Raw genomic sequence first — 26,271 nt, forward strand, 5'->3', positions numbered from 1 at the left:
ACATTGGACAGACCAATAGAAGAATAAGCACCCGCCTGGATGAACACAAAAATGCAGTCAAAAAGCTGGAACACACTTCCTCACTAGTCCAACACATGGAAGCCACAGGTCATAGCATCAACTTCAATGGCACCAAAACCCTGGCCACTATAGAAAACCCTAATCACAGAATCATCAGAGAAGCCATAGAGATTGAAAAAAGACCAGAAAGCATGAATAGAAGAGATGATTCCACCAGGCTGTCAATCATTTGGAAGCCTGCACTCACAAACAAAAAATCTCCACACCACAAGCCAGGCAAACACCTGGGCACAAACAGATCCCCTGATACCTCCAGCTCAAACACATCCCAACCAGGCACCCAGATGAAACCCAGCTTCCTAACTAATGATAGCCGTCCATTTACCCGGCCAAGCTGCACTAAAGGCCTCCATTAAAGCAACACAATGCTGCCAGCCAATCAAGATACAAAAGAGCCAAAAAACAGACAGAAGATATTAGAGACACCAATCAAGCAGAACACAGCAAACTCCGAGACCAATAAACACAGACCAAGACTCCCAACCAATCAGGATGAAGAAAAAACCATTCTGGCACAGCAATAGGCTGCCCCAAATTCAAATCTGAAACCACTGTAAAAGTCTGACTCACAGACGGACACAATACAGAAGCCTGATGATGGCAGATGAGATTCTGCTGAAACGTTGCTACAACTTTAAAAGAACAACTACAATGACGTGGGAAAATACCCGAACCAAGCCGAACACCATACATGTAAGTACCGGAAAACTTAAGAAAACATATATATATATATATATATATATATATATATATATATATATATATATATATATATATATATAAAATTAATAAGCAAGATAATTATTCAAATTCATTCTAGTACTGGTATGGATTCCCTTGTAAATCTTTCACATTTCTTTTCAATATTTATCAATCTTTGGAAACAATTAAAATGTTTCCCTCCCTTCTTCATTATTATGTTAATTGTTAATAAGCATACCATTACATAATTACACAGTTTTATCTTATAAATTATTTACTTAATAAGCAAAATAATTATTCAAATTCATTCTAATAACTGGTATAAATTCCCTTATAAATCTTTCACATTTCTTTTCAATATTTTATCAATCTTTAGAAACAATTACGCTTCCCTCCCTTCTTTATTATTACATTAATTATAAATAAGCATACCATTACATAACAATACAATTTTATCTCATACATTATTTACTTATTTAATTTCTAGCTCATTACTATATTCTACTGTCACAACACTATCTTTTGTACCTTTGCAGAATTCTCACTTTTAACTTAGTTTAACCGTTATCTCTATGTTTTCTAGATGAACCAATACCTTTAATCCTAGTACATTTCTCTTTTTTCTTTATTTCCTGCTTTTGTCCCTCATAAGTTCTTTCTCTTTCTGTCTTCCTCCCCTTTTCTCATCCCTTTTTTTAATACCCTTCTCTCTCTAAAATATTTTCTTCTTCTTCTTTTTTTTTAACAAATTTTATTAATTTTAAAGACAAACAAACCATCATTAACCATTAAATGCATGAACCTCTTTCCATTATAAATTTTACAAGTCAAATAAAACATTATTTTATACAATATAATTCTATTTTAGACCAGTTCCATATGAGCATACAAATATCTCTTATCCAATTTCTCTTTATTTCTCTTTACTCTTATTCAATTTCACTATTATTATTTTTCTCTATATTTATCCAATTTATAATTATCATCTATTTCTCTCTGACTTGATTACCATTATTCTCATTCTATATTCCTGCAAGGTTTTATTAATTCTCCCACATACATAAACACACAGAACACAAAAATATAAGAGATCTTTTAGAAAAGTAACTTGGCCCCAGAAACCTCTCTCTACATGGACTTCAATTATATTCATGCTCATCTTACATGCCATTACCTATTTTATTTACCATTCTATATCTTCTAAATTAGCTTCTCCACACATTTCACTCTTCTTAATTCTATCTTATTTAATTCATTTTAATTTAAGTCATTATATTTGTATCTTTTGTCCATTCTTTATTATCCATTTGTCTCATTCCCTATAGTAAAAAGAAAAAAGAATTTCTCCTGAAATCACTAATCAGAGTATGATGCCTTTCTATCATCCCCCTAAATTAACATTTAAAATAACACCCAATACCCAATCTGATTCTGCTTGGTACATTCTATCTACTAATTTTTAAAAAGAAAAATAATAAATCCAAAATGATTAAATACATTACTAAACATTTCAATATTTTAATCTCTTATTAACTCTTAAACCATTCTAATTTTCTATTTCTAATACAAATGCTACAGTACCATCTTATGTACCTTGCAGAATCTTTTTTAAACAAATTATACATTACCCTTTGTCCCTAAAAAAGATTCCTCTTTTCCCATCTGGTTTCAAAGCTTTGTGGCTTTTCTCCACCTTTTCCCTTTCTTTCTTCTCCCACCAGGCCTTTCTACCCCCCCTTCTCCTAGCCTCTGCCTTGTTAGCTTCCCTTCTCTGTTGTGTTCCTTTTTTCTTTTGTTTTCTAGCATTATATTGATTTTGCATCTTATTTTTCTCTTTCTTGGGTGTTTTCTTAAATCTTAAGCCCTTCATTTTCCTTCCTCTCTTTCTCCTTTCTTTCTTAATTAAATTTTGAGATTCATTAAAGATGGCTTCTTCTTCTGCTGCTGCTGCTGCCTCCATCTGTTGTTGTGTTTGTTGATAGATAGCAAGCGCCATTTCTAAAAAGAGAAAAGCTTCCTTTACAGCGTCCTTGCCATCTCTTTTTGTTTGTTCATATTCTTTTCTCAGTTCCTCAATGGAAAAAGCCATTATAAATCTTTTCTTTTCTTTTTTTCCTCTTTCTTCTTACAACAACCAAGATGTTTCAAAAGTTAGAACAGTCCCAAAATCCCAAAGTCATCAATCAGTCCAAGCCAAAACAAAGTTCTCACTTTCTCTTCCTGGGGTAATATCAATCAAAAAAAGAAAAACCAAATCTGTATTTTAAAGCCTTATTGCAATAAATTTCAGTCTTCAAATAAAAAGACAGGTTTCTCAATATCCATTTGTTGATTCCATAGGGAAGGAGAGTAAACTTTCCTTTCAGCACCTCAAAATTGCCGGTTATAATTCTCTTCTGGAAAGTATCATTCAGAAAGCCATAATTTTCAGGATGTTAAATATGTCTTAAAGTCCTGGGTCAGCCAAGAAAAACTTTCACTTTAAAAAACTTTCTCCTCTTCCTCCTGCACATTCTTACCCAGCTGCCGGCTTCTTTGTGGCGGCCATTACGGACCGCCGCTGCACTGTCTTGAGAAAAGGGGTTTTGCCGGCCGGGAGGGGTCTGCAACACCCCAAACCCCTCTCCGGATCCCCCCTATCTTCAGCCGCCCCTGCAGGGTATCCTTAGCCTCCAAACCCGTCCGGATTGGAGGCACCAAAAGCGCTAGCGCCGCAGGGATCGCGCAGTATCGCGAATCCCTGCCGCTAGCGAAGCCGACCCCTTCTCTCTCTAATTTTCCCTTCTGTAATTTTCTTTTCTGCTTCTCCTTACTGTTATGCTTCTTAGTCAAACTATTTTTCTTTTTGTCTGTTCTTTTTAATCTCAAACTTTTAACTCCATTTCCCCCTTTTTCCCCTTTTTCCCTCACATTGCATTGTTTGATCATTGAAAATGGCTTCTTCTTTGTCCCGCCCTTCTTCTTGCTCCTTTTGCTTTTCATAGTTCAGGATCTCCATTTCCAAAAATTGAAATATGAAGCCAAAGGATCCTCTTCCCTCTTCTGCATCTTCTTTCTGTTTTTTAAAACTCATTTTTAATTCCTCCAGGAGTGATACCATTTTAAACACTTTTAAACAACCACCCGATTGACTTTAAGTAAAAAAAAAAAAAAAAAAAGCCAATGCCAAAAACTTTTTTTTAAAAAATCACCAAATAATCCCAGACTGTTCCTTCTTGTTTCTTTCTTTTACTTTTCCTTTCCGTGAGTTACTGTATCTTTAAGTAAGGTTTCAATTACAATGTATCCTTGGGAGTCTTTTCAAAGTTTCACTGTTAATCCCCCTTTTTTTTCCAGGTAGCACTCTGTTATTTCATTATTCCAAGTTCCACCCTTTTCCCTCCACTCTTCTCCTTTTTTGGGCTTTAAAATGACCAAAAAAAAAAAAATCTTTATTCTCCTTTTAACACTTAGATTCCAGCTTAAAGTTGTCTATTAATGTCAAAGTAGAGTAGCACAAATTTCTTATTTAAATCTTCTTTTTAACATTCCATGCCATAATTGTCAATATAAAAGTAGGAAAAGGGATTTTTAACCTCCTTTTCTTTCTCCTTTGCCGCTTAAAAAGCTTCTTTCAGAAGTATCCCTCTAAGATTCAGGGTACCTTGCTTAGATGTTCTCCATTGTTTAGCCCGGTCTGTCCTGCTTTCCTCTTTGTATTCCTCCTGCACAATCTTATCCAGTCGGGTTCTTCTTTGAGATGGCCATTTCTGACCACTGCTGCAACCGCCTTCGGGAAAGGGAGTTTAGACCAGCCAAGGAGGAGAGATGCGGCTCCCCTCCACTCGGCTAGCAATCTCCCCTCTCTTCACCACCTCTACGGGGTGCATCAGCCCCAGATCCAAAGGATCGGGGCGCTCCAGTGGTGAGCACGGATCAAAACCGCGCATGATTTCGGATTTTTGGTCCGTCACTGAAAAAACCCAAACCAGAAGTCACAAAAGTTACTCTTTTGACCGTCCTTTTTCCCCCAAGATCATTACTTTGGGGATAACTTTTAGGTAGAAATCAAGCTTAATCTCACCTAGTCACACACTGTTCTTCTACTCACTCCTGCTCTATCTTCGTTGCTTCGGCTCTCCCAGCTGGGTGGCTGCCATGATGGCCGCCACTGCTCCATGCCTTCGGGTTAGAGGGTTTTTTCTGCATCACGCAGGAAAATTGCTGCTCTCCGCAACCTCCAGAGCAACCCTCTTTCCTTCACCTCCCCTCCAGGATGGTTTCAGCCCTGTTCAGAGCCCTCCGATGGGAGTATTCAGCGCAGGATCACGGAGCTGTGATTCCTGCCACTGATACTGCTGTGACGTCAACCAGAAGTTCTCTAGGAGAGCCTCATCTTTTGTGTAGCTTTATTAAACTATACTGTCTCCAGTTCATTCAATGTTCATTTATTACAGTTACTCACACAAATGAGTTCCAAGTACACTCATGTGAGGCCCCTTGATCATTAGCATTAGTAAAGTAGCATTAGAAACAGTATTAAAACACATACACACACACACACATACAAACACGCACATTCTTTTCTTGAAGTAAAAATAAGATGAACACCTTATAGATGAGCATGTATAACTAGCAGTTCTGTCAGTTTCAGAAATGGAAGATCCTGATGAATTAAATGAGTCCAAAAATATTGAAGAAGAAAACACTGAAGTTGAAGATGATTAAGAAGCTAAATGCAAAATGATTCTTTAATGTGTAATGAAAGTTATATTGCTTCATTAGTGAGTGTAGAAAAACTGTATGTTGTACTTCAAGAAATATAATGTAAAGAAGAAATACTGTTTTACTTTATCAAATTTCATTTGCAATTTAAAGTTATTTTGATATTTACTGATGCATCTCCTCAAAACTTTTGAATTTTGACTTCCATTGAGTTAAGCATTCAATTAGAATGTTAGTCCTAATTTTTACTGAATTGTATTTCCAATTTTTATATCAAACAAAACTATAAAGCTGGCAAAATGTGAATATGCAAAAATAAAAGAAAATGTGCCTAACATAAACATCTTAAATTATACGACTTGAATGAACTGTGTAAAATATATTTGATATGAATTGAGATATGAGGAGGACACAACTGAATTTGATTTTAAGGCAAACCATGACCAGTCGTAACAATCAAACACCAGTGGCCTAGCTTAATTTGCAAACAAGATTTAGGCTTTATCTATCTGGTTTTTTTCTCCTAGAATAAGAAAGATAAGAACAAATTATGATTTTGTTCTCTGGTTTCTTCTTAAGTGAATGGAGCCTGAGTCCTGGGAGTGCATATCACATTAACATTGGCTGCCTAAACTAGGGATGATTTAATTGTTTCCTGCGTAGAATAGAATTTGGTTTAGATATTCTGTAAGGTCCCTTCCAATTCAAGTATTCTGTGATTTTATTGCTTTGGATAATCCAATATCTGCACCTCTATTTCTCACTAAGCTAACCTTATGGATTTGTTTGATGTGTGAATGCAATTTGTGTTCGTTCTGTTAAATAAAGTAAAGATGGCAGCACTTATGTATGCATTTATGGGCTTATGCTGAAATACTTCTCCTTGGAATGTTTCTCAATATATTCCTGCAGACATTAGAACAACACTATGGAATCTGTGGCCATCCAGATGTTGATGGACAGTAGATATAGTAAATGAGACTCCTGGGATTTATAGTACTACAATATCTATAAAGTCGTAACTAACATTCCTGTGTGCATGTAATTTTGGTGTGTTACCACACAAATTGAAAAGCATCCTTTTGTCCATGGTTATTTAAGTGAGTAGGATAGTGATGCAAGATAAATTGTGAGAAAATGTGGCCGAAGATATACAGTTCAGATGTATATTTGGTTTTCTTTTCTTTGATATGGACTATAATTTTTCTTTTTTTAGAAGGCATTTTGTACATAGAGAAAATGTACACTTGTGCATGGTTGCACAGGGATCCATAAAATAAGATAACTCTTCAGTTGGAATAGTACTAAATCAAGTATCTTACTGAAAAAGCAAGAACAGCAAAACACGTTAGCTTCTTATTTATTTTTATTCTACAGCTTGTGATACTTCATCAGTAATGGTTTATTTTAAGTAGAGATTCAATGTGTGCAGAGTGAATAAAATTAATAATTTATCCTGTATACAATTGAAAGCATTCCTGAATGAATTGATTCCTACAACTTAACAATAATAGATTTAGTGCCGGAAATACTGCTTTTTCATTCTGTATGTAATGGAGTATGTAGCTATATAAAAATATAAGCCTTTTTTCTTTTATTATGTGTGTTAAATATATTAGCTTTATCCAAATTCATGTGGTAAAGGAGTCAGAATATTTGGATTAACAAGCTTAGGCCTATTTTATTGTAATAACATAAAGTGAAAAGTAATGTTCTAAGCTGGAAAAGGCTTATAAATTCAAGGTGTGTTAAAAGTGTTTGAAGGTGTGTTAATTTCAAAACTACCCTGCTATGGGCAGGCTTCTATTCCATCTGCAATGCTATCTAAAATCAATTTCACCTCCAATCTAGCCTGTACCTCTTCAGCATTCCAAGTGAAGACTGCAGACTTTTCCAATCTGACTGTCAGCCTCTGTTCTATAATGTTGTATTTAAACCTAATAAAATACTAAGATACTATGGCTTTGGGATTTTTTTTCCATAACAGTAATTAGCTATTTCCTATATTTGAAATGTCTTAATATGCTGTAATTCAGTGAACATAGAAACATTATGTGGTTGGAGATAATTATTACAGTGCAAGCAATGTATCAATGAAGGCTTTCCAGGCTAATAGGGCACATTCTAATTATTTGATATCATGTTGTTTTGTCAGCAACCGTGGCTGAGACCTACAGACGTGAAAGTGATCTGCTCTGTAGTGTACTACTTAGCAGTTCACAGGCAACTGAGCCAGAACGGACTGACCTGTTGTGTTTCTAACTGAATTAATTTCTAATTAGCCCGCATCATTGGAATTCTGGAAAGCTAGTTTCTGACTGGTTCTTCATCCAGGTGAATTTGGAAGAAATTCCAAAGGCTAATTTTTTAGTTTCTGTCTTTGAATCTTGCTGATGTCTATTATTTTTCAGTGACTGCTGAATGACAATGATTCAAGTGAGATTGCTATATGGTGTTTGTTAATTAAGGGCTGTTTTATTTTAGCATGACATGAAGTTGAACACAAAACATTTGTTAATGTTCAGACTGTATTTCTTCTTGTTAGTTTATAAATCTCAATAGCTTTTGTTTGGAGTTGTGCATGCTGATTTGATATGATTGCTAGTACTTGTCTGTCTTTAAACTGATTTTGTGCCCATTATGTAGCAGTGTTCAGTTACTTTGGGCTTTTCAGGTTGCTCTAACCATATTACAAAGCTTTTACCTCTGAAGATGCCAGCCACAGTTGCTGGGCAAAAACGTCAGGATACCATATGATTAGAACGTGTCTGATACTCTAGAAGTTGGAGGATCAAAGTAACGGACAGAAAAATACTGAAGTCTACATAATTAATTTGCAAAATTAAGTTGCAAAAATCTGTAAAACTGAAAATTCTTTACCATTTTCAGCTGTTATATTCTTTGTCATCTCTGCCATTCAGTTTCTCCTTCTCAATGTAATTGCAAAGTAGTTTATGGGATGGTTGTCCCAAAGGTGTTTTTCCAAGAGATAACTGAATTTTCTTGATCCCTGCCCCCGAAATATTTTGCTTCTCATCCAAGAAGTTTCTTCTATTCAGCTGAAAAACTAAACTGAAGAAGCTTCTTGGATGAAAAGCAAAATATCTTCAAAGAAAAAAAAAACCCAAGAAAGTCCAGTTGCCTTTTTGAAAAGCATCTTTTGAAAAACCAATACCTGGATGATTGAAAATCTTCATAGACATTTATGGGATGGTGTTTATCAGTTACTTACTGGTGCCATTGCTTTATATGTATTTACTGTTCTATAAATATCAGTATTTTATATTTTGACTTTAACTGCTTTAACTTAATCCAGTTTGGAATGAATTAAAATACTGTAAAATATTTCTTAAAAAAAGAAAAGAAAATCTGTATGTTTATGGATGAAAGAATACACACTAGCTTTATGGATTGTTTCCCACTAGCCAAGCCAAGCATCCTCATACCAGACCTTTTCCACTGAGCTATCTTCCGAATATATTTATGAGGTTTGGAGAAAGGAGAGTGAGGAAATAGGTATTACAACATCTGTATTTGAAACCATTTCTATAATGTTGCGTGTGTGTGTATGTGTGTAAACATTTAATGGCTACATATAACTCAGTAGGAAGGCTGCATTTTAAACCATATCTGCTAGAAATAAAAAACAGAGTTGGAAGGGATTTTGGAGGTCTTCTAGTCCAACCTCTGCCCAAGGCACGAGTTGATATATGAAATATTCAGTTTTGTAATAATATTAGAAAATCCTTGCTGAGTGCTTGTAACATAACCTTGAGAGCTTTAAAAATAAAATTCAGATCCAGCTTTTTTTTTTAAAAAAAAAGAGATTGTAATGAAGCAAACCATGTAATTTTCCTTTTAAGACATTAATGACACACGCTTTCTCTTGCTTTCTGTCACCATAGTAGCGCTGTGTTTCTCAGCAACCAGTAAATGCTTATTCTCACATTCTAGAAAAGCAGAAGGTGAATTTGCTGGAAATAAAGAGTGCCAGATCAAAGGCACTCTTCAATTATTCAGAATAGTTATTATAAATTAATGTACTTGGGTTTTTTATGGTAGTGAGGAGGGCCTAATGGCTAGAGTTAAATAGGGTATTATTATGATGTACTATTTTGAAACAGAGAGCTTTTCTTGAGATGCCCTAATATAATTTGATTCCCTTCCCAGTTCTGGAGATCTTCAATAGCTTCTTAGCATAGAGATAAAGGCTTTCATTTAAGAAAAATATATGTATTAAGGCTTGTGCCAGTAAAAGAAAAGTATATGCTTGAAATGGCATAATGCAGTTTTTCATTTTTGATATGTGATTTGTCTTAGGCACAATAGCAATGCTGTCTTCCCTAGTCCCTGACCTAAACATCTTAAAGGAACTGAAATATACTGAATGAGCGATTTTTGGAAAAGAGTGTGCCTTGCACTAGAAATAAGTGTATAAAGATTTATAGTTAAGAATCTCATATAATTGATTACTAAGCTTTCCTAATAGTATTTATCAATACTGGGAGTAAATTATGCATGCAATTATTATGCAATCTGTATCAAGCTGTTCTACTTTACATTTTGTTGCTATTGCTTAGGAGTTATTAGTTTATAGATTACAATAAGTCTGCTTGCCCTAATTTTAAAACATTACAATGAAATTATTAACTGATATTATTAAAATTATTATCTAATTATTAAATGGATCTTGAAATATCATCCTATTAGGAGAGCTGCAATTAGTTTAGAGAGAGCAACAAACACATCAGAAAATGCATGCTTATGCATACTTCCTGTTCCCTGCCCCAGCATAACCATATAAGTGCAGCATACAATTGTTGTGAATTGCTATACATTCATACAGCCATGCAAACACCAGCAAATTTCGTAACAAAATCTTATCTTACTGAGTCATGAATTTAACATGATATATAAAAGGTTCCATGTGCATGAATGTCCATACATTGACAAAACACAAGCCCAGAAGCCCACCATAATAGAAATGCTCACATATATTTATTTTATTCATCAATCTACCTATGTATTTTTAAAATAGTTGTATGATACACCATGCAATTTCAGGGCAGCTAACAGCATAAAACAATAAAAGCCTCGCAAGCAAAGATAGCAGCTCAAGCTTTCAAATAAAATACATGTGAGCATTTCTATTACGGTGTTTTGTCAACGTACGGACATTCATGCACATGGAACTTTTTATATATCAAGTTAAATTCATGACTCAGTATATGAAATTTACTGATGTTTGCATGGTTTTCAAATAACAAATCAATAACACCTGTCTAAACATAGATTGCTGCAACTGTGGAAGTCATTGCAACACCAAGGGACAATGTGGTAAAGATCGAAAATCTATTAGAATGAAGAGACTCAGAGGTGGTGGATTCCCCTGCCCTATGTGTATTCAGGCAGAAGCTAATTAGCAGCCTATCAGGAATGTTTTAAGATAGGATTAAAATTAAAACATTAAAATGTTTTAATAATATTCATTAATGTGCATCAATACTTGATCAAATAATTAGATCAATAATCACTCCTAGTTCCTAAGTGTTTTCTGATATTTTGGCTCTTACTAGCATGTAGGTACCATGCTTGATAATGTTCTGTGCAGAAATGAACAGAAACCCTTAATAAATTGACCTTCAAATCTTCAAAATTGGCCAAATTTTCATACAAGTTAGAAACAGGGAATGAAGATCCAGTAGCAATCAGCAACCATATTATTTCTTTATCTGAATCTTTGTTTGAATATGTATATTTACATATCTATATACATGAAGTTTTAAGCAACATTTTAATTTTAATTTAACACTTTATTCATGTATTGCGTTTAGAATATCACTACAAGTCCCAACAAACCTTGAAGAAAAGAAATATTCTGAAAATGAACTGGCTACCCATCATCAGAGCTCAACAATGTGCACTCATTTTGTGCTGAAAGAAAATAGCTGATGGAGCCACAGGCTTATTTCTTCAACAGGAATTCAGGATCATCAGAAATCATGTCAAAGTCAGATTTCTTCCAAAACATCAATCCTGAAATTACACATAATGAAACCCCTAGGGAGGGAATTGTACCTTTAACAAGCAACTCTGGAAATATAAAACCTGAAACTAACAGGGACCACTTCAGCAAGGGGATTAAGATCAGAAGCAGCCACTCTTCTACGCCATCAGAGCTACATCTTAAGTGGGTAGAGGAGAACAAGAAGCTGCAACAGTTGATAATAGAACTGAAGAAAAAACTAAGTCTCCAAGTGCAGCCAGGTAAAAAAAACATGGGGGTTATTAATTTTCACTGCTGGTGCTAATGAGTTCCATGATTCAGGAAGTAATAATGAAGGAAAGAGTAGCCCCTTGTATGCTCACATCCAAGTCCCCAAATTGTTGGATTAGGGAGCTACTTTGCAACATATTTGTATCTTCTAAGCCAGAGGTGTCAAACTCAAGGCCCACGGATCAGATCCGGCCCATGGGGTGCTTAGATATGGCCCACGGGGCCAACTTGGAAACCACGAAGTATCAGCCGGTGGTGCTTCTACTAGCGAAAACAGTTCAGGAAGGCCACACTGGCAGAGGATTGCAGGAAGCTGTCGCAGCTGAAAACCAAGCTTGGAAGCCCATTTTCACTGGCAGAGCGCTCAGGCCACTACAGGCACCCCAGCATGAGGGATGTTGAGTTGGCCACATCCACCCTAGCCACACCCCCATTCCCCCGAGGTCAAACACAAGCCTGATGCAGCCCTCAATGAAATCGAGTTTGACAACTCTGTTCTAAGCCATATTGACAATATTATCCTATATATACAAAATGGGAACATGATGGCTCAACAAAATTCTGAGCTTGTCAGCTAGAAAGCTGGCAGTCCAGTTTCCACTGCATGATGGGGTGACCTCCTGTTACTTGCCCCAACTCTTGCTAGCATACAAATGCGAATAGAGAAATAGGTAGCACTTCAGTGGGAAGGTATCAATATTCCATGCACCCCAGCATATAATCATGCTGGTCACATGACCACGGGATTTTCTTCAGACAATGCTGGCTACCTTGGCTAAGAAATAGAGATGAGCACCATCCTCTGGAGTCAGAAATGATTGGACAAGGAAACCTCTACCTTTATATATACAGAAAACAGAATAGAATACAGAATAACAAAGTTGGAAGGACCCTTAAAGGTGTTCTAGTCCAGTTCTCTGCTCAAGCAGGAGACTCTATAACATTCCAGACAAAGAGCTGTCCACTGTCTTCTTGAAACCTCCACTGATGGAGCACCCACACTTTCTGAAGGAAAGCCTTTCTACTGATTAATTGTTGTCACTGTCAGGATATTGAATCTCTCCTTGATAAGCTTCTATCCATTACTTCTTATCCTGCCCTCAGGTGCTTTGAAGAATATGTTGGCTCGCTCCTCTCTGTGAGAGCCCCTCAAATATTGGAAGACTGGTTTCATGTCATCCCTAGTCCCTCTCTTCGTTAGACTCAGTTCCCGCAACCATTCATAATACAGTTTAGTCTAATCATCTCCACTGCTCTTTGCTGAACTCTTTCTATCTAGAATCTCAATATCTTTTTCGTATTATGGTGACCAAAACTAGATGCAGTATACCAAGTGTGGTGTTACCAGTGCAGTATAAAGTGGTTCTAACACTTCATGTGATCTTGATAACACTTCATGTGATCTTGATCCCCTTGTTGATGCAGCCTAGGACTGCATTGAATATTTTGGCAGCTGCAGCACAAATGTGGGCCATCCCTTTGTAAAAGTATTTTAACCCACCAATAGTAGGTACGGAAGTAATGCAATGAGATTCCTTGAAATGGTCAAAGTTAGAATTACCAGAGGCTTCATATATGTATTTTTGTCTTTTCCCAGTGAAACATGAATTTATGGAGGGGCTGCATAAAAAGGAATGGAAAGGATACACATCTCTTGCTATAGAGTCTAGACCCGTGGCATTTGGATTTTCATGCATGCAAAATAGTCCAAGTGGTGATGTAAGAAGGTTTATGGGCACCCTGAATTTGCAGGTTCAACTTAGAAAAATTAAATAGGATTCTGCCCTTCCTATGACAACTACTCAGCAGATATGCATTGCTGCTTATTGTTAGAAAGACCGTAAAAACAGGAGTAAGTAGAGTAGCTGGATTAGAACCTGCTAAATGCTTAAAATCACTGAAATTATAAGAACTAATTGCAGCATGATGGCTCAGCTGGACTTGTTGCTATTATCAATTTCTTATGATGGATTCTCCCTTCAAAATCCAGGCAATTGTAATTGGGCCAAAGTGCAGAGAATGTCTAGGCCTATTTTGTGTCCTTATGACCCTAGTGAATAAAATCTTCTAAAAGATTTTAGAAAGGCCCTAATGAATGACATTTTGAAGAAGTAGGTAAACTGCTTTATCTACTTTCTCAATGAACACGTACACACATGCACACGCATACATGCACAGACACAACACAGAGACAATAGGAGACAGACAGGAGGCAATAGTGTTTACAAGTCTCTGCTTTCTTGTATCTAGTAATCTTTTATGTTTGAGCAGCTTGTATGCAACTTTTTACTGGACTGAAAATATTTTGCTTTCTGTGAGCCAAGCTTGCAGGACATTTACTGTATCTGTTCAAACCTATATTGATTCTGCATAACAATTTTTGTTTTTGTTCTTCCAGATTATCCCTCTGAAGAGTTGCTGCTGAGTGCTGAGCATCTTTGCAAGTCTTTCTCTAATCTCATTATTCAAGTGGCCTCACTAGCCAGGAAAACTGAAGTTGGTGGTAGTAGCCTTTCTGGACTGTCTGATCTTCCAAGTTAAAACAAGATAACCATGAATATTATAGCTGTTTTTTTAAAAAAATATCCATAAATTGAAACTGGCATAAACTTTTACATTCCACTATTCTGCTTTTTCTCTGGGTATACATACTCTGGTTTCTCTTAAAATAAAAAAATATTCTATTGCCCGTATATCTTTTAAAAAGCACTTATATTAAGCGCATGAAATTTGGTACATATAATACTGTTGCCCAGTGGTTCTCCCTGAGTGTCTGCATGTTGTCACAGGGGCTTGAAGAAACGTTATGATTCAAATCTTGAGGGGGCCGTAGTCCTGGTCCATGGCCACAAAAGGTATTTAAAGGGGGTCCATGTTGAAGAAAAGTTGAGAACCACTGCAGTAGCAGATCTATAGAAATGAAATATGAGAACTCATCATAACATTAGAATGTGTATAGTGGTTTTGTTTGAATTCATGTGTTCAGTGTAAAAGAAAATGTGAAGCAAGGAACAAAGCAGATTTCTTTATACTTTAAGACATGTACACATTTCTAGAGAAACTCACGATTTACAACACAGAAGCTTTAACCCAGTTTTAAGATGGTTTTATCGAATACTCATCTCAAAAAAAATAACTTCAAAGGGAAAAGACACATCTTTTGTGTCTTTTGCATTCAGTCATAAAAAGAAATCTTTTGGGAATTTAACATGCATGTTAATATTCATTGAGGAGAAGAGTCCAATGGCTTGATTATTGTAGTTTTACTGAAGATAAGATGATGACATTATAGAACCAGAAGATGTTCCCTTCTTCATCTGTCTTTCATAGGCAGAATCAGAATAGTGGACTTATATATATTATGCATTTATAACTCCTGGCCCCTAGAACCAGAATTTCTTAAAACAAACATAATTAAGTTGTCTTTTGCCGACTGATGTCCAGTTGAAAATAAGTCAGAGTCCAGCAAAAGTGAGTGGCAAATCAGCTTTTCTGAAAGTAATGAAATGAGAGGTAGCTGGAAAAAAATTCCATACCCTAATTAACAGTGAAGTCTTACTAGTGGACAAGCATCTATACATAAGAAATTACATTCATGCAATTAAAACAATAAACTGAAATAAGCCATGGAAAGAATGGGCTCTTATCTCTAGATTTACTCTCTTCTTGTTATCGCCACTGTATTTTCTGGGATGTATAGGACTCCTTTCTTATTTGTTCATTTATTCTGAGAACTAGATTAGGAAGACCATCTATTATCAATTAATTACAGAGTATAAACTATTCAGAAATTAGCTGCTCCCAGAGGTATCTTGCAGAGAACTTGGAAATCCTAAAACAAATTGTAGGTGGTAGCTTCTTAGCTGTGCTGCTCAAAGGAAGAACCAACAGAGATGAATTAGCACAACTGTTAATAAATTGTGATTTTAGGTTCTGCCTGCATCCCATGTTGCCTGTCTTGTACAATTATTGTGATAATATAAACAGAAGAGAAACAATGGATCTTATATTAGCTCTTTGGAGCAACAATTGAATAGTATCACTAATAAGACAACATTAAAAAGTGTCACCCTTATTAAACATCTAAAACTCAGCAAAGAATTTCTGGGGGGAAGGGGGAGGATTCATCTATATAAATCACTGAAATATCTGTAGTCTCCCCTTTGCCTTCTTACTTCACAACTTATTCTCTCTATTCTCTCCTCATCTTGACCAGATGGTTGAGACAATTGAAAGTACTGATTAATGTAACAGGTAGCTTTCCCCAGAAAGTTGCTGTTTTAGAAAAGGGCCTAGCTTTTTCAAATATTTTAAGTTTTGTTTGGAGACAGAAATGTGAGCCATATTTCAACAGGACTTTATTTCATCTGTTGCCTTGGGCATTTGGAAACAACCAGTAAACTTGGCAATTACTAAAAGAACAGCCAACTGCAAGCAGTATAAAGACCATCCAGCTCAGAAGGTAGGTGTCTGTCTGTGTCTATATCTGTCTGTCTGTCTGTCTGTCTGTGTGAGCATGTGCTGAACTGTCCATGGTGCTGCTGCTGGCAAGAGCACCTGGGTTACTTGCTATATCCCACTTCACTCTCCAAACTCTATAGGGAAAAAAACTTACCTCTCTCAACTGAGTGAAGTCCTTTTGGAAAGCTGAAATGAATTGCTCCAGCAATGAATGGTACTTTTATGCAATTTTCTTTCTTCTAAGAATCAGAAGACTGTACTGGACCCTCCATTTCTTTCCCTTTAATAAAGATATGGGAGTGAGTGGCCTTTCTTTGTTTGGTGTCAAAACTCTAGGAGGAAACTCCCCACCATCTTTAGTTTTAAAGTCTGTAGTGGTTGCTTGACTTCAGGGATGTCATGTGGTTACGCATCATAACCTGAGCCCCAGTTCTTTTCCAATATACGACCTTGAAAGAGGACTTGTATCGTCCCTTTTCAAGACTATAAATGAGAAGAATTATGTTCTAGTGTTCTTTTCTTAAAGGAAACCCTTTTTATGGGAGAACAGAGTTTCAAATTAGTAGTGTTTATTAACTATATGCCCTTGGTTGACAAACATCAAGTAGAAAAGAAATACCCTAACCAAGGAACTACCAGAGGTAAAACTTCATTCCCGCCAACATTGGCAAGGTAAGCTTCTATATGCAAACAGGGAGCAAACCCCACTCCCTTCTAGCAAAGAAGAAGTCAGGTAAGGAACCATCTGTAAGCAAATAACAAGTTCAGGGAGCACCAAGGACTCTACAGCTCAACTTTGAGCTGCATACATTGACATCTGTTGGCATTATGCCCAGGAATGACCAGTTGTTAAGTAGCAGGTTTGCTTTGCTTTTCCTTGTTTGTTCATGCTTTGTAATAGTGTGGCAGGTACATGAGCTCACAAAGCAGAAGTAGATAAAACTGGTTGGTTGGCTGAAGGAAAGCTATTCACTGGATTTTTTGCTCTGTGAGCGTGCTTACTGTACCTCTCCTTAAATTTGGTTTTGTTTTTATTGTAGTAGCTTAGGTTTACAGTATTGGTTTATTTATCTTATTTAATATCATTCTTATTTACTCCTCTTATTTTAGTTTATACATACTGTTCATTTATCATATTTAATGTATTTACTTATTTAGGATTAGTTTAGTTTAGTTAAGTATAGTATATTGAATTGATGATGGAAACATTCTTGTATTATGCAGGGAAACTGCTGTTTGAGGTAAGAGAACCTCTATATTATTTATTAATTTATTTGTCAACTTGCTTGTGTGAGTCTAGGATTAGTTTAGGATTCAAAGAAGTAACATGATAGGTAACGTGACATAAATAATGACATAAAACAGGAATCAACAGAATCTAGGTAAAAGTAAAGGTTCCCCTCACACAGACATGCTAGTCATTTCTGGTTCTAGGGGGCAGTGCTCATCTCTGTTACAAAGGTGAAGAGCCAGCACTGTCTGAAGACGTCTCCGTGGTCATGTGTCCGGCATGACTAAACACCGAAGGCGCACGGAACGCTGTTACTTTCCCACCAAAGTGGTCTCTATTTTTCTACTTGCATTTTTACATACTTTCAAACTGCTAGATTGGGACAAGTAATGGGAGCTCACTCCGTTATGCAGCGCTAGGGATTCAAATTGCCAAACTGCTGACCTTCTGACTGACAAGCTCAGCATCTTAGCTACTGAGCCACCATATCCTACCATGGAATCTAGGAAGAAGCAAAAATTGCTTTAGAATAAGTTTTAGAATTAGTTTTGAACTTGAATATTTAAAAAAAAAATCTGTACATCTTCTTTCAGGCCCTTTCTTGGTGAATTGTGTTAATATCTTCAATTTAAACATTTCCTCAGGATCCACATCCAGAAAGGCTGGGAAACATGGATCTGTGGCCTTGCTTGGGGTGCATGTAGCTGTGGGGTTGGTTGGAGCCCTCAAATCCCTCTTCCTAATTAATTTGTAACATTGCTTGCCTCTTCTAAATTTTATATATGGGGCTCATTTTTTAATATTTGGGGGCTATTAGCCTCTAAATGAACAAGATAAGATTGAATTCAAGGTTTATATTGGAAGAAGAGTGCTATTAAAACATCACTTTAACAGCAGAGCAAGTAAAGGCAGCTTTAGCTCATCCTGCAGTGATGTCATAAGGATTGTTGCTTAACAATGGTTAGTGAGGGTCTTCATGCTATTATTATTATATTATTATAATATTATTTATATTATATTATTATGTTAGAGCAACATGAGGATCAACTAGTTGATTTATACTGTTTAATGTTGCTGCTAAAAATCTAACTTTTTAGGTCTGTCTCCGTAAATACAACAAGAATCAAAAACAACACAAAGAGCTTCTGGCAAGACACCAGGAGGAGCTGGAGGAAAAAAATGCAAGAATTACAGCTGTAAGTAATTCATTTCCCTTACAATCTCTTTTTGTTAAGCTTCTCTTTCTGTCTGTTTATTTTGATTCTGTGACTGATGGGTGCTTCTTATAATGTCTGTATCTTAGTTGGAAGAAGAAAATAAAAAGCTAGTCAGCAATATGGCAAACGCTGTTCAGGAAAACCGCAAACTAAAGGAGAAACTTCAGAAGAAACTTCAGGAAACTGAAGGAAGTGAGTATTATTTTAACTTAATACATTTTAATTATTTTTGTTTTAAAAATGAAAGCGAGTGATAATTATTTTGTTATTTTTTGCCAGGGCTTGCCCAGCTGAATACAGATGTCACAGACTCCATAGAAGATAGGAGGAGGCAACACCAGCTAGAAGAATTGGAGGGGGAAGTCGAAGAGATGTGCTCCAAGGTATACCTCTCTGGAATGTTTAACCAACATAGAGAAAGATGAGATGCCACCTTTATTGGATGAACGTGGAATAATCCCACTCACCAGCTGCTGTTTCATATATTTACATAGGAAACATGCAAATAATAATAATAATAAAGAAATGTTCTTTCTCCGATTTTTTCCAGCTTTTCTTTTGCTGAGATTACAAATTCTGAAAAACATCTGTACCAGAGATGCTTCAATGCAAGATCTGAAGAAAAGCCTTGGAATGTAACTTTCCAGAAATCCCTTCTTTTCTTCCTCAAAACAAATCTGAAAGCTCCTTCTTGATGAGGCGAAGGGGCTCATGTGGGGTAAATGGAATTGTAGGCCATGTCAGCAGACGTATAGCTGTCCAGAAGGGTCACCCAAGGTAAATAGGCCATGATGGATATCCCAGATTAACACCGATCTCATCTGCCAACCCGTACTAGACCAGCGTGGCAGATTATGGTCTATTCCTTCCACATGCCAATACAACCTCAAAAATGGCCCTTATTCCCCAGAGGCCCTAGGGCAGTGATGGCAAACCTTTTCATCTTCACATGCCGAAAGTGCACCCATAATGCACTGCCTGTGCAACCTCCACCCTCCTGCGCATGCACATGTGAACCCTGCACATATGCCGTGCACCTCTGTGCATGAGTGCACAACCCCATGCACTATGTACCTCTGCGCATGCACGTGCATCTCACATGGGTGCCCTCCCCTGTGCATGCGTGGCAGATACCCTACAATCAGCTGGCTGTTGGGAGGCATGCGCGCATGCACAGTGCACTTGATCTGGGGTGACGGCTAGCGTGCCGGCAGAAATGGCTCTGTGTGTCACTTCTGGCACGCCAGAAATGTCATAGGTTCACCATCACGGCCCTAGGGCAACTACCCATGGCAGTAGGAAGACCTGCCTGAAGGCAGAGGTGCTAAGAATCACCAGGCTAAATCAGGCTGCCTTTGGACTTTGGACATAGGAACAGTCACCATTCGACAATGAAAATGGACACTCGACTAGAGCAACTGCTGATTGAACTCAACAATATGCATTGAGATTATGACGAAAAGGTGAAAATTTAGATGATAGGACTCTGCACTAGAAGTACGGAGAATGGACAATGTGGCAGACTTGGTTTTCTCATCAACCAAAAGCTGGAAGACTCTGTAGTAAAATTTCAAAGTATGTCAGACAGAATAGCCAAATGCATCATTCACCTGAACATCCAATACAAGCTTCAAATCATTCAAGTTTACACACCAATAATAAGCTGTAGTGATGATGAGGTTGAAGAGTTTTACAACAATGTTGCCTGCCTTCAAGACAAAAATGCCAATGCAAAATATTAATGAGTGACTTTTATTCAAGAATAGGAAGAACCTGGAGAAAAAGTGGCTGGCCCATATAGAAGTGGTAAACAACCATAATAGAGGTGACACACTAGTAGAGTTTGCTGAAGAACAAGAACTTATACCATGAACTCAAACTTTGCCTCTGGAAGTTGTGGGTGCTCTATCACTGGAAGTTTTGAAGAAGGGACTGGACAGCCGTTTTTGTCTGGAATGGTATAGAGTCTCCTGCTCAAGCGGGGCTGGACTAGAAGACCTCCAAGGTCCCTTCCAACTCTGTTATTCTGTATTCTGTAAGTCTTTTTGTTTCCATCCATACTTATTAAAAGTCATAATGCTTGGTTACATTGTCTACTCTTTTTTGTTGCTCTACAGTATTTCCCCTGAGCAAATGTGACATCTATTGTGTACTATTTTTCTCCTTTCTTTTCCTCTCCCCATCCTCACCTTTCCCTTCTGCTGCCTTCTTTTCTAAGCAAAAGATGTAATTCTTTGTGTTGCTATGAAAAGTGTAAAAGTCCTGGCTGATTCTCCAAAACGTCCCTATCACTGTTTTGGACAGTATGTGAAATCTAGCTTCTTCTGGTGAACGACACTCCTAATCTGCAGCCAAAAGATCAAGTTTAGCAGGATGTCTGACTCACAGGCTTCTTCAAATAGAAACCTATTTAAATGATTCATTTAACATGGGGAGAAAAAAAGACTACCTTGAAGGTCTTTTCACAAAGACTCAACAGGGATCAAAATGACGAGGATTCATCGAGAATCTAAGCTTTTGCAGAGAAACACCACCAGCAATTTTGCCAAAGGGGGAGTGGGAGCATCATACACTTATAAATTGATCTAAAATGCATATTGTAGCTTACATATTTAAATATAGCCTTATTATGGAAAAAAAATTAGTTTCAGGGCATAGTAAAAGAACATGGTTTTCTGTGCTTGCTCTGAACAGAATGCACAAGAGAATATGTTAAGAAATGCATATTTTGCATACAATACCATTTCAATCCCTAATGGCACACCTATTTAACATTATAAATTGTGATTTGTGGGATGATCTGAATTAGAATATGATCTGTGCATGATCATGCTTGATGGATCAATCGGGGACTGAGTACTTGGTGACACCTTGATCCAGCCACTGGGACTCTTTTTAAATCTGACTGGCTCCGGGTGCAATAGCAGCTACAAGAGGTCTGTGGTACACCAGTGGTTTCACTCCTAGGGAAAATCCTAGATACTATATTCAGAACTTCAGAAATACTGTTTACAATGTATGCCTGAAAGAAATTCCAATAAACCCCAAGTGGATCTATACACAGAATTTGTTGGTTTTGAATGTGATTGGATCCTTTTTAAAACAAAATCTCACGTGAAAAGCTTATGGCTTCTGCTGTAAATAAATGCCCCTTCCCGCTTGCTACGGTAGGTGCAAACCCACTTGCAAGGAAGCTCTGTATGGCTTTCCACGGCTTTTCCACTTGCATATCAACTCCTTAATCTGTTCAGATGCAGGAGGACAGCTCTGTCTCCCAAATTTGAAGATCTACGCTTTGGATCTTTCTCTGCCTCCCTCCCGCCCCATAGCAGTGTGCCGTCCACCAGTCCTTCCTACGGAAAGCTGCGTTGGCTGCAGCGGCAGCTTTGGACAGTCCTTGTGCCATGCCATTTCCCGGATCTGGGCAGAGGTCCCGGTTCTCAAGGTGAAAATGTGTAGGGGGAAAATGTGACTCAGGTTTTTTGAGCCGGAGAGGCTGGAAGGAGCTGCTCTGTGTCAGGGGTGAAATTCAAAATTTTTCCCTACTGGCTCTGTGGGTGTGGCTGTGGGCGTGGCTTGGTATAATAGTAATAGCAACCAGGGGTGATTGGCGTGATTTTTTTTAACTGATTCAAATAGTCCCTACCACCTCTCCCAAGGTGGGCTGAGATGGTTGAATTTCACCCGTTCTCTGTGCTCTGCGATCGGAAAGAGAGTCTGCTCAGGTCCGCTGGCTGTCTCCACCCACCTCACTCAGCCTGCAGGACTCTCTGAGTCGGATTTTCTGTCTCAAAGTTTCTGCATCCAGAGTGGCTGCTAGTCGGCAGTTCAGGCTCAGCAGGGAAAAGAGGAATTCTTCCCTCCATCCAAGGTGAGGAGACGAGAATTGAAGGATGTGCAGGAACTGAAAAACCGAGGATCTCTTATTACATCAGAGGTTGACCCAACATCGGGCAGGAAGGGTTGCCTTACATACATTCAGGGTTGGGATTCAAATTTTTTAACAACCGGTTCTGTGGATGTGGCTTAGTTGGTGGGCGTGGCTTGGTGGTCATGTGACTGGGTGGACACGGCTTGGTGGTCATGTTATTGGCTGGCATGGCCAACTCAATATCACTCACATGGAGCCATGCATCTCCTCGCCTGGCCTCTTATGACTGTGGGGATGCTGCAACAGTCATAAGTGTGAAAAACAGTCATAAGTCACTTTTTTCAGTGCCATTGTAACTTTGAATGGTAATTCCACACAAGCAAAGTACCAGCAAAGAAGGAAAAAAAAAAACTGCAGAGAAATTCCAGAGACAGGAAGTCTAGTCCTGCCAAGAATGTAGTAAGAGTTAACAGAGAGGCAGTTTCTGTAAGCAACACCAGAATGTTTCCTTCCTGCCTTTCTTACAGGATTAGGCCAGTAATTTCTTCTAACAACCGATTCTCCAAACTGCTTAGAATGTTAACAACCAGTTCTAGTGAATAGGTGCAAACCGGTAGAATCCCACCCCTTTATACAGTGTATCGCAATATAAGGGGATGTTTAGAAAAAAGAGAGAGTCCCAACACAGGGGAACTTGTTCCACTAGTAATAATAACAATTAAAATGATCTAAACAGAGATGAGTTAATAATGTCTAAAGTAGGATTAAAATATGCAAGTAGTAATTAGTAGCTGAGGAAGTAAAGTGGGGAGCGGGAAAGATCGCTTCTACAATGCTCTTTCTATGCTTCATTTATGTTCTTAATAGCATTCTCCCTCTATCATCCTGAACATTATAATGTGGTAACCATATCTGGGCCAAAGGCCAGGAGTGCATGAAACTCTAATGGCCTTGATAATGCTCCTCTGCTTTCAGTGTGTAATGAAGCCTATTGGATCAAAATATCTTCTAGATCAGGGGTGTCAAACTGGATTTCGTTGAAGGCCAAATAAGCATTATAGTTCTGGGAGGGAGGGAAATGGGATGGACGGCCTCCTGCAGCATCCTGCTGGCCAAAATGGGGTGTGGGGTGCACCCCTTCTGTCCCTCGTTTTGGCATCCACGGCCTCCTACAGCTCTCTGTAGGCCAAAAACAAGCTGCCTGGTCCATTTTTGACCAGCAGAGTGCTGCAGGAGGCTAGGGAGGCTGAAAACAGGCCACAGGGAGAGGAACATGCAGTCCCTTGTGGTCCGGTTTGGCAGGCAGAGGCGGTCCTTTGATATTTCCAGGCCAGCCCATGGGCCAGATTTAAGCACCTGCTCTAGCTTGTCCTGAGATTGTTTCATCCCTGAAATCTTATTACTTCACCTTTTAAATCTAGGAGACACAGTGGTTAGAATGCAGTACTGCAGGCTACTTCTGATTACTGGCTGCCAGCAGTTTGGCATGGCAATTCAATTCTCACTGGCTCAAGGTTGACTCAGCCTTCCATCTTTCCAAGGTCAATAAAATGAGGACCCAGATTGTTGGGAGTAATATGCTGACTCTATAAACCGCTTAGAGAGGGTTGTAAAGCACTGTATACAAGAGGAAAAATATTCGTTATGTGACATCTATTGAAGGAAACTGCAGGCATGCCTTATGTATTTGCTTCTGCTTGAAGGGATGATTCAGCAGCCCTTCTAAGAAAAACAACACCCTGGGTAGGGTTTTTTGTTTTGTTTTGTTTTGCCAACAGATCAGAAAGGAATAAAATGAATAAAATTTTAAGGAAAAAAAAGCGAGATCTTCCCAGCTCTGGCTGAATTTATTCAGAGAGAAACTACAGCAGCATAGTAAACAGCTCTAAACTTTCCTTCTATTGGCAAACCTTTGCTCTTTTCCAGAGAAGCTCTTAATGGATCATTAGACTCAAGTCCAGGTCTTGCACTCACAAAGCCAGCAGAGGGGTCTCAGGATCCTCCCTTGAGCGGAAAGTGAAATTATAACCCCAAGGAAGATATCCCCCACCACACAGCTGAATTTAGTGTCTCCAGTGCCACCTTAAGTACCAAAACACATTTTCTCCAGATCCCTATAAACTGGGGTCTAGGACAGACAAGGAAGTGCATATACCTATGCCCACCTTATGAAACTAGTCTTGAACACCCAGGTCCAGGATGTCAGGGAGCATACTGTAGAACAGCGTTTGCCAACCGGTGGGCTGCGGCCCACTGGTGGGCCACGAGAAAATTTTGGTGGGCTGCAGAGAAATCTCACCCCCAGAGCACCCTCCTAAAGCAATTAATCCAGGCTGCGCCGAAATACATGGCCCGCAGGAACCCTCCCTGCCCACTCACTCCTTACCCGGTAAACTTGCCTGCTAAATTGCTATTTTTCCTTTTTCCAACCATCATCTGTTCTGCTGTGGTGAGAGATTTACATTAGCTAGGAAGCAGGAAATGGTTGGATTTCTTGCTTTCTAGCTAGTCTTTAGATCTTTGGCTCAGCACACCCTTAGGACTGAAGGTTTGCTTGCAAGCAAATTCAGTGCAGACTCACAGCAAGCAAATTTGAGAGACTGAGCTAGCCGATGGCAGATAGATCACTGAATAATTCTGTGAGCAACTCAATCTGCCTGCCTGCTTTGCCTGATTTTGGGTAAAAGTTGCTCTTTTTTTAAATAAAAAATTCAATATTTACATGCATGGTGTGTTGTGAGTTAATTTTGTGAGTTTGCTTGCAAGCAAATTTTATGTGACAGACTGAGCTAGCCAATGGCAGATAGATAGATCTCTGAATGAATCTGTGATTCTGTGAGCAACTTAATCTGCCTGCTTTGCCTGATTTTGGGTAAAAGATGCTTTTTTTATAAAAAAATTCAATATTTATATAAATATAATATTTACATACAAGCCATGCCCAGCCAGTCACATGACCACCAAGCCACACCCACAAATTAGGCCACACCCACAGAACCCTGGGATCTAAAATTATGAGTTTGGTGGTCCCTGCGGTCCAAAAGGTTGGAGACTCCTGCTGTAAACCACTTAGAGAGGGCTGTAAAGCACTGTGAAGCAGTATATAAATCTGAGTGCTATTGCTATTATGTTTTTGATCAAGACAGGTCATTGCATGTATACCATGACTAATCAGAGAATTCTGAAGGGAAGGAATAATGTATCATTTTCTATATTACATTCTTAAAGAAAACAATTTGATAACATTCCAATTGCCTCAAGAATATTATGCACTATCTGCACTCTAATTCAGGGGTCGCCAACCTTTTGGTCCTCAGGGTCCACCAAACTCATAATTTTAGATCCCAGGGACCACTAACTGGTTCTGTGGGTGTGGCCTAATTTGTGGGTGTGGCTTGGTGGTCATGTGACTGGCTGGGCATGGCTTGTATGTAAATATTTCCCATTTTTACCAGAATGGATGGGTCTTTTTGGTTTCTAAAAACATACTTCAATCTATATATTTCAAGTTTAAAGAACTATTGCTTTCAATGGGGCTACTTCCAGGTAATCCCATTGTAGGATTACAGTTTCAGAAAGGGCTGAATCATTATGAGTCCTAAGATTCTCCCAAAAGGTGTTATTAACCCATAAGACATTCATTTGATGCATAATGGTCCATGTACAATATGCTGAACTACATATTCATAAATATTTACTTCTTTCAACTACAAGGACATCCAACATT

At 38.1% G+C, this 26,271-nt stretch overlaps 2 protein-coding genes across 5 annotated transcripts in view; one reads left to right on the forward strand and one right to left on the reverse strand.

Annotated features, from left to right (window-relative positions):
- The window catches only part of MDH1B (malate dehydrogenase 1B), a 32,015-nt gene extending 24,569 nt beyond the window's left edge, over positions 1-7,446 (forward strand). For 2 of the 3 annotated variants that reach the window (XM_087949468.1, XM_087949469.1), the window contains exon 12: positions 5,411-7,446. In XM_087949468.1, coding sequence (XP_087805594.1) covers positions 5,411-5,490 — 80 coding nt within the window. In that variant the 3' untranslated portion in view covers positions 5,491-7,446. The remainder of the gene's footprint in view (positions 1-5,410) is intronic. The other variant, XM_026673193.2, reaches the window with a different exon arrangement.
- An 8,946-nt stretch (positions 7,447-16,392) lies between these two features.
- Positions 16,393-26,271, reverse strand: part of ADAM23 (ADAM metallopeptidase domain 23) — a 100,153-nt gene continuing 90,274 nt past the window's right edge. Inside the window, exon 25 of one of the 2 annotated variants that reach the window (XM_087949473.1) lies at positions 16,393-16,505. In XM_087949473.1, coding sequence (XP_087805599.1) covers positions 16,446-16,505 — 60 coding nt within the window. In that variant the 3' untranslated portion in view covers positions 16,393-16,445. The remainder of the gene's footprint in view (positions 16,506-26,271) is intronic. The other variant, XM_087949474.1, reaches the window with a different exon arrangement.

This window comes from Notechis scutatus, chromosome 1, assembly GCF_049901735.1.
Source record: "Notechis scutatus isolate UNSWTSFEM ecotype Mainland chromosome 1, rNotScu1.2, whole genome shotgun sequence".
Classification (NCBI taxonomy): Eukaryota; Metazoa; Chordata; class Lepidosauria; order Squamata; family Elapidae; genus Notechis; species Notechis scutatus.